General features: G+C 42.1%; 1 protein-coding gene across 1 annotated transcript; it reads right to left on the bottom strand.

Moving 5' to 3' along the window:
- Nucleotides 1–693: 693 nt before the first annotated feature.
- Nucleotides 694–8901, bottom strand: C3H9orf40 (chromosome 3 C9orf40 homolog). The gene is made up of 2 exons (XM_049769764.1): nt 8503–8901; nt 694–1203 (listed from the first exon to the last, which is right to left on the bottom strand). Exons 1-2 carry the CDS (start codon nt 8899–8901, stop codon nt 1045–1047), a joined length of 558 nt encoding a protein of 185 aa, XP_049625721.1. The 3' UTR covers nt 694–1044.
- Between the last annotated feature and the right edge of the window lie 213 nt (nt 8902–9114).

Genomic DNA, 9114 nt, shown 5'->3' with positions numbered 1-9114 from the left:
AGAGATGCAGAATAGTCCCACTCATCTATGGGTTTTAAGAAAAATAAGTCATTTTTGTAATAATCCTCAGAGACAATGAGAGGAGGGCTGGAACACCAGCTCACTCCATGAAGCCACCACAAAGAGTGGTGAGTACAGCTATAGAAATAACTACACAGAGAACTACCATAATCATGTGAATGAATGAGGGAACTGGAAAGCCTGTCTGTAGTACAGGTGGGGGGGGTGGGATGGAGGGAGATTTGGAACATTGGTGGTGGGAATGTTGCACTGGTGAAGGGGGTGTTCTTTACATGACTGAAACCTAATCACAATCATTTATGTAATCAAGATGTTAAAATAAAGAAGGAAAAAAAAGATATTCAATATCTAAAAAAATAAATAAATAAATGTGATAATTTTTTCTCCTGAGAAGAGGGATGGTGTAAAGCACCTACTAATTTCTCACCATTCTTTATTTCTGACTGTCCACAGTAGAATGTAACAAACACCGAACTATGCAAACATACTACCCAAACTGAAATTTTCACATTTAGAAAGTTCTTTTCAAACAATGTCAGCATTCAGAAAGAAAGTCCTACATTTTAAGTTTGCATAGATATTTAAGTTGGCTGTGTATTCAACTAAGAATCAATAAAATTAGTAAGCATTTTATTGTTAACAATAATATAAAACAACATTTATTTAAGGTACCACAAATAAATTTTTTTGGTACAGATCAGAGGAATATTTAAATGTTTCCACCATCTCTAAAATTAGCCCAATTCTTCTTATAATATCAGTATTTTCAAATTTGTAGTCTAACTTTCTTTAGGAACACACACAAAAAACACTTGCCCTCAAACTGTACTAGATTCCCAACAAACCTCTATTGGGAGATTCAGTAATGACCACAGGTATTTGCTTTAGAATAACCTTTCCTCATTTTCCAGATATGGGAATGATATTACATCAAGTATGGAAAATAACTCTTTTTCTTAAATACATAAATTCATTGAGATTTCTTCTCAAATTCAGAAAAATCCATTTGTTCAGTTTCTTCTGTCAGGACTCCATATCGATCTCAATTTCTTCATTCTTGTCCCGGACTTTTACTTTTGTCAGGCTGTCTTCATTTACAGCTTCAATGTCTGCCAGATCAATAGGTGGTAATGGATTCCTCCAGTACTGGAAGGTATTATACTGCCAAAATTCTTCATTAAGCTTTAGAGGAAAAGAAAGATATGAAAGTAAATCAGTAGTATTTTTAATGTGCTTTTTAAAAAATGAACTTTCTGGGGCTAGAGCGATAGTACAGTGGATAATGCATGTGTCTTGAACATGGCCAACCAAAGTTCAAACAGCATTTCATAAGGTCCCAGAGTACCAACAATAGTGATTCCTGAGTGCAAAGCCAAGAGTAACTCTTAGAATCGACAGTGTGGCACACAATTCCCCCCCAAAAAACCAAAACCTTAAACCAAAAATAAACTAATTCACCCCTGCAATAACAATAACAACAACAACAACAAACCCTCTTTGGGGCTAGAAAGTTAGTGCAACAGGTTAGAGCACATGCTTTGTATGTACAATGACCAAGATTTGAGTCTTAGTATTATATATATCCAAATTCAGTGTGATTCCAGCACAATGAGCCAGGAATAGTACCTGAGCACTGCCAAATGAGATACCCTAACAACAACAAACAAACAAAAACCCTCCTTACCTATTTACCTCTTTTCTTCTATTTTAAAAGCAAACACATATCCCATTTTGTAGACTTAGACTGCATTTGCAACAACAGACATTTAAAATTTGCCTAATCAGAATATACCAACAGACTCAACCAAATCTTTCATAAATTTGAGAAAGTGTAAATGGGCCAGAATAAAAGTACAGATGGTAGGCAGATTGCCCTTCACACAGCCTATCAAAGTTAATTTCCTTGTACCATATATGATCCCTTAAGCAATGTACTCCTTAGGATTTAGGAATAAGTCCTAAGCACTGCCAGGTATGACCAAAATATTCTCACCTCTAAAGTCATGCGCACACGCACTCTCAGGCACACACACACACACACACACACACACACTCGAGAGACAGAAAACACAAGTAGTTTAGAATTTTTAAAAGAATTTCCTCAGGGCCCGGAGAGATAGCACAGTGGCGTTTGCCTTGCAAGCAGCCGATCCAGAACCACAGGTGGTTGGTTCGAATCCCGGTGTCCCATATGGTCCCCTGTGCCTGCCAGGAGCTATTTCTGAGCAGACAGCCAGGAGTAACCCCTGAGCACCGCCAGATGTGGCCCAAAAAACAAAACAAAACAAAACAAAACAACAAAAAAAGAATTTCTTCAAGGGTCAGAGCAATTGTACAGTGCATAGGGTAAGGTGCACTGGACCAACCAGGGTTGTTCAATCCCCATTATCCCATATATACTCCAGATTATGGCCAGGAGTAATTTCTGGGTACAGAGCCAAGAATAACTCCTGCACTGATTATTGCTCAGTGTGGCCCAAAATAAAACTATTTCTCAAAGAGTATCTTCACATTTTCCCCCTACTTTTCACTCTTCAGTGAGGAAAATTTTAAAACATTTCTTAAAAAATTTTCTTAAAACCTCTCATGACTTATTTTTGGCCACTGTCCTTAAATTTGATATAAAGGGATCACATATACAGGTTAGGGTATTTTGGCAACTTACTAGAAAGTGTTGCATTAATATGGGAATTAGCAAGAAAATTTCAAACAGTATATTAAAGGTATAACACTATTGTAAGGTATATCTTTTATATCAACACACACATGAAAAAATCATTGAAGTGAATACCATCTCTTAAAACTCAAGATCTTATTCAATACCTGACTACAAAATTGTTTAAAACTATAAAGGAAAGCTGATGTTTCAATGAGATATGAAACTAGCAAGATTTCAAAGCATCTTCAAAATACTTGAGAAAGGAAGATTATCTATACAGATTTTCCTGATGACCATTTGGAAGACTATTGTCCTTCCTTGCTGGATTACCTTATCTATTCTACAGTATTCTGAAAGGAAGATTATCTATACAGATTTTCCTGATGACCATTTGGAAGACTATTGTCCTTCCTTGCTGGATTACCTTATCTATTCTACAGTATTCTTCAGAATCGCATTTGGAACAGCAATACTGTAGAATAGAAATGGAAATAGCCACATAATTAAAAATGTTCTAGTTCTGAAAAAAAAAATCTAAGAAAACACAAAATAAACAAATTTGCTTATCTATTTGCTTATCTAATATACTGTTTGGCCTAATGTGTCCAAATATTATCTTTTTAACGTACAATCAATATATTTATTTTATTTAGGGTTTTTTTTTTTGTGTCACACCTGGCAGCGCTCAGGGGTTTCCCCTGGCTCTGTGCTCAGAAATCGCCTTTGGCAGGCACACGGGACCATGTGGGATACCGGGATTCAAACCACCGTCCTTCTGCATGAAAGGTAAATGCCTTACCTCCATGCTATTTCTCTGGCCCCATAATCAATATTTTTAAGTGATAATATTATTTTTATTACACTAAGTTAAAAATCTTGGTAATGATTCTACACTTGCAGAGCACTACTCAAAATAGTGCATTTCAATGAAAAGTTTAACAGTCCCACATGGCTACTTTACTAGAGAGTGCAAATTTAGTAAGTGGAGTTATAAATAGTACAGCAGGTATAGTGCTTTTCTTGCACCCATACAACCCAAGTTTGATCTTTAGTACACATCTGGACCCCCAAACCACAACAGGAGTGATCCCTGAACACAGACCAATGTCCTATGCACTGCTGACTGTGATTCCCCAAACTAAAGTCTTAACAAGAATATTGAGGCGGGAGCTATACTACACTACTCAGGGCATTTGCCTTGCACATGGCTGACCCAGGGTTCAATCTCCAGGACACCATATAATTCTATCTGCCTACCAGGAGTTATTCGTGAGTACAGAGTCAGGAGTAACCATTGAGACCTCCAGGTATGATTGAAAGACAAACAAAAGAATATCTCATTAAGTTCATCCAGGTGCTGAATTGACAATACAGTAGGTAGGATGCTTTCCTTACACTGGCTAAGACTTTGTTTCAAACCCTGGCACTTCATATGGTCCTCTGGGCACAGCGAGGCATGACCCCCTCCTCCTCAAACCAAACCAAACAAGTTGAGCAGTGCCTAAACTGCTAAGAGTTCAAGAATGTAATGAACCCTAGGATAAAAACGCTAAATTCAAAAAAAGCAGAAAAAAATTTTCATTTTTATAAAAAAAAATTAAAAATAGCACCTATCCCAGGGTGATGGAGAAAAACTAGTCTTCAAATCATCTACATACGAACATGGAATGACTGGGTAAAGAAACTATATGTACAATGGAATACTACTTGGCCATAAAAGATGAAATTGGGGCTAGAGATAGAACAGATAAAAGTGCTTGAGCTGACTTAGAATTGATCTGCAGCAAATCATGTCCCTTGAGCACCACCAGAGTGAACCCTGCATGCGCAGCCAGGAGTAAGCCTTACTTCCACACCACCATAAAAAAAAAAAAAAAAAAAGACAAAATTATCAATTAGCTGCTATGTAGATGGATCTGGAGTACTGTGCTGAGTGAAATTAGCCAGAAGGTGAGGGACAGACACAAAATGAACTCTAGACACAGTAATGAAGTAAATATCCTTAGACAATGGACTGAGAATAGGGCTATAGAAGCAAGCAAAAGGGGTGAGAGTGGAGTTGGTGTGAGATAGTGGATAGTAAGACATTGGCTTTGCAACTTTTTTTTTGCATTGTAGTATTTTATGCATGAAACCCTTCCATTGGGGGGTAAAGAAAGTACAATAGGTAGGTGCTTGCCTTGCTGCAGCACCCTCAATTGGTCCCTCAAGTACCAGCAGGAGTAACTTAGAACACAGGTGGGTGTGGCTCAGAAACAAAACAAAACAAACAGGAAAGAAATCCCACCATTGGCAATATTGTGTATTACAATATTGTACAAAAGTACTTTTTTTTTAAAATAAAGAAAAAAGCTAAAGTTACTTTTTTTTTTTTTTTTTTTTTGGTTTTTGGGCCACACCCGGCAGTGCTCAGGGATTACTCCTGGCTGTCTGCTCAGAAATAGCTCCTGGCAGGCACGGGGGACCATATGGGACACCGGGATTCGAACCAACCACCTTTGGTCCTGGATCGGCTGCTTGCAAGGCAAACGCCACTGTGCTATCTCTCCGGGCCCATAAAGTTACTTTTAATAGTACAAATAGCCACATGAGCTAGAGTGCATAATTTGCATTTAAGATTCATAGCACAGTATACAGTCACCTGAGAAGCTTGTGGTCCTCAAAACAAAAAGGGGTCTTAAAGGACATTAGAGTCCACAGGAGTTCAGTCCCCAGCACCACATACTAGTTCCTAAACATATCAGCATTGCCAAGAGGGATTCCTGAGCTCAGCTGGGTATGGCCAAAAAAAGGAAAATCCAGGACATCAATTATAATTTAGTACTAAATGCACAAATTTTGTAATCAGAATGCTAGGTCTGAATAAGTTTAGCACCAGAGAGCTCTGCCCTTGACTCGTTTTCTCCTTGGAGAAACATAGGACTTGTTATGCCAATTAAATTTTCACATTTTATACAACTGCTTAGCATTACTATGTACTATGTAAAATAGAATTACTCTGCCCCCCTTAAGCTCTTTTGAGTACAATGAGAAATGGATATTTACTACATGAAATGAGAAAAAAAAAACTTTAGCTTATGCATGTATGTCACATCCTGTTTTCCCTTAGAACTACCTGTAAAACTCTTAAACAAAAACCCTGGTTTTTGGAGGCAGGAAGTAAAATGGGAAGCTGAAGAAACATGTACCTCACCTAAGTTTGCTAAAGAGAAGAAGCAGTTCAAGTGAGTGGCCCAACAAAGGAACATAATGGCTCCTGAAGTTTTAGCCAAATAAAACAGAGGATCAGTCTTGGGGAGCAAAGAAGTTCCTGAGCCTATTATACTCCTTTCTCCTGCGCTTGTGAATACATCACACCAAGTATTAGGTATTAGGAGTCTCATTCAATAGATATAGGCCCAGCGGTCCTCAAACGTTTTAAACAGGGGGCCAGTTCACTGTCCCTCAGACCATTGGAGGGTCTGACTATAGTAAAAACAAAACTTATGAACAAATTCTTATGCACACTGCATATATCTTATTTTGCAATGAAGAAACAAAACAGATACAAATACAATATGTGGCCCGCGGGCTATAGTTTGAGGACCACTGATAGGGTATACTTAATTTTATGAGGCATCTTTCTGCCAGTCTACTGAAAAGCTTTCTGGTGCCAACACCAGCTATTTTCATATTTCTGGTTTATCAATCTGTAGCATAGAACACAGAGTGAGTATATTCTGGTAGTAAAGAAAGCACATGTATGGATGGGGCATCAAAACCACTCTGACCCAGCAATTTCACTTGTTGGCATCTACTTCAAATGCCCCAAAAGACATTGATCACGTATGTTCATTGCAGCACTATTCACAATAGCCTAAATCGTTTGAAAATAATCTGTGTTTCTAGGCAAGGATGACTGGATAAAGAAATTTCAGTATATAGACTAGCATATGAAATAGAATACTACTCAGCTGTAAGAAAAGACTAAACCATGCAATGTTACTACATAGAGGGATGAATTTGAAGAGCATCATGCTGAATAAAGTTAAATCAGGAGAGGGACAAGTATAAGATCTTTCTCATATTTAGAATATATTGAAACATAGCAGGGGATAACAAATGTCCAGCGTCAACAAAATCTGAGAAATGATCTTTACGAAGTTGGAGGGAGGCACATGGAATGGATGGGGTGACAATGAGGCAATGGACTTTGGACGAAGGTGTGGTGCTTGAATGACTTAGAAAAGAACTCTACCATCACAGTATTGCAGCTAAGGTTCCTAAAGTAAAAAATTTAGAACCTGTATCTAATATGCAATAGAAACAAAATCTTCGAACACAATCTAACCCTTGGGTCTCATAATGGAGGCCTCAAATCCAAAACTGCAACAGAAAACAACATTTGTTATTTTATAAAAACAAAAACAAAAAACTTCAATACGATTGTCTTTATTTTAGGGCAAGTTTCTGGGATAAAAAATTTACCCTAGGGGCCGGGCGGTGGCGCTAAAGGTAAGGTGCCTGCCTTGCCTGCGCTAGCCTTGGACGGACCGCGGTTCGATCCCCTGGTGTCCCATATGGTCCCCCAAGCCAGGAGCAACTTCTGAGCACATAGCCAGGAGTAACCCCTGAGTGTTACCGGGTGTGGGCCAAAAACCAAAAAAAAAAATAATAATAATAATAATAAAAATTTACCCTAACTATATTAAATTCATATTTATTAGGCTTGTAACCAGTAGTCACACCAAAGTAAAGTCAGGTCTTTGGGACATGGTGTGCACGTATAATTGACTCACAACGCCTAAGTTACTTAAGACAACTGAGACTTGAAAGCCAAACTTCATTTCTGCTCAGTCGGCCCAGAAATACCAACGATGCGTGGCATTAAATTTCCGGGTGTGAGGATGAAGTCATGAAATTTTCCTATACATGGATGTACGTGGAATCTCTTATGCTGAGTGAAATAAGTCAGAGGGAGAGAGATAGAAATAGCATGGCATCACTCATCTATGGGTTTTAAGAAAAATAAAAGGCATTTTTGTAATATTTCTCAGAGACAAAAGAGAGGAGGGCTGGAAGGTCCAGCTCACGATAAAGAGTGGTGTGTGCAGTTAAGAGAAATAACTACACTGACAACTGTCATAACACTGTGAATGAATGAAGGGAAGTAGAAAGCCTGTCTCAAATACCGGCGGGGGAATGGGGGAAGAGGAGGGAGATTTTGGGCATTGGTGATGGGAATGTTGTACTGGTGAAAGGGGTGTTCTTTCTATGACTGAAACCCAACTACAATCGTATTTATAACCAAGGTGTTTAAATAAAAAAAAAATATATATATATATATATATATATAAATTTCTGGGTGTGGTGGTAGTAAATAGATGTAATTTTTCATTTTGGCTGCCATGGTTGAAAAAAAAAAAAAAAAAGGAAGGGACCTGGTGGAAATGAAATAATGAAAATGTTCTACTGTTAGGCTCCAATCCTTCTCAAGTGACTTCTTTGCACGGGTCATTCCAACTGGGTGAAATATTCGAAACAGAACATGCATGTGACTTTATCTGGGATCACGACCCCGCATGCATTCCTTCAGTCGGTCCGAGAGCTGCCAGAAGCGCCTGGCGTGCAGCACTGGGACAGGGGAAGGGGGCGGCTCCGAACCCACGGGGCCCTCGACGTCCACCTCAGAAGCATCCTCCAGGCCCGCTGTCAGTCAGAAAGAAAACTGTTCCCGGGCCGTTCCTGCCGCCAGATGGAGGGGCAGAGACGCGCCCGACGGTTGGCCCCGCGCCTCGGCCTCGGCCCCGCCCCGCGCCCTCCCGCCCGGCCCTCGCCCCTACCTGGCGCGCCGAGACCCCCCAGTCGCCCCGCAGGGCCGCTCCGCGCCCCGCCCCGTCGTCGCCGCCGCCCCTCGGGGGCCGGGCGCCCTGGAGCTCCTCCCCGGGGCCGCCCCGGAGCCGCGCGGCCGGCGGCGTCGCTGACGGCGCCTCGCCGGCGTCCAGGCCGCCGCCCTGGGCGCCGGGCCGCCCGCCGTCGCGGCGCTTGCGGGGCGCGGCCGAAGACTCGGCCACGGCCCCCGCGTCCATCTTGCGCTTGCGGGGCGGCGGCGGGGCGCCGCGGGGCTGGCCGGGCCCGGGCGGGGTCCGCAGCGGCGGCGGCTCGTCGGGCCCGTCGCGGAGCAGGAGCCGCTTCCAGGGCACGTGGAACGTGAGCGGCTCGGCCGCACGCCGCTTGGCCATGGGCCCGGAGCACGGCGCGGGGCGCGGGGCAGGGCGGGGCGCGAGGGGGACGAGGGGCCGAGCTTGCGCGGCCGCAGGACGTTGTGGGAAGCAGCCTCCGCGCAGCGGCGGCGGCGATTCGAACCTGCGCACGCGCACTGACGCCGGCCGGCCGGGACGCTGGTTGGTGGAGCTCGGCTCGAGGAGCGCGCGCCCCCGAGCGGCCCGCGGCCC

Source organism: Suncus etruscus, chromosome 3, assembly GCF_024139225.1.
Source record: "Suncus etruscus isolate mSunEtr1 chromosome 3, mSunEtr1.pri.cur, whole genome shotgun sequence".
NCBI lineage: Eukaryota > Metazoa > Chordata > Mammalia > Eulipotyphla > Soricidae > Suncus > Suncus etruscus.
Note: the sequence above shows the minus strand (reverse complement) of the source record. Positions and strands in the feature narration are given on the sequence as shown.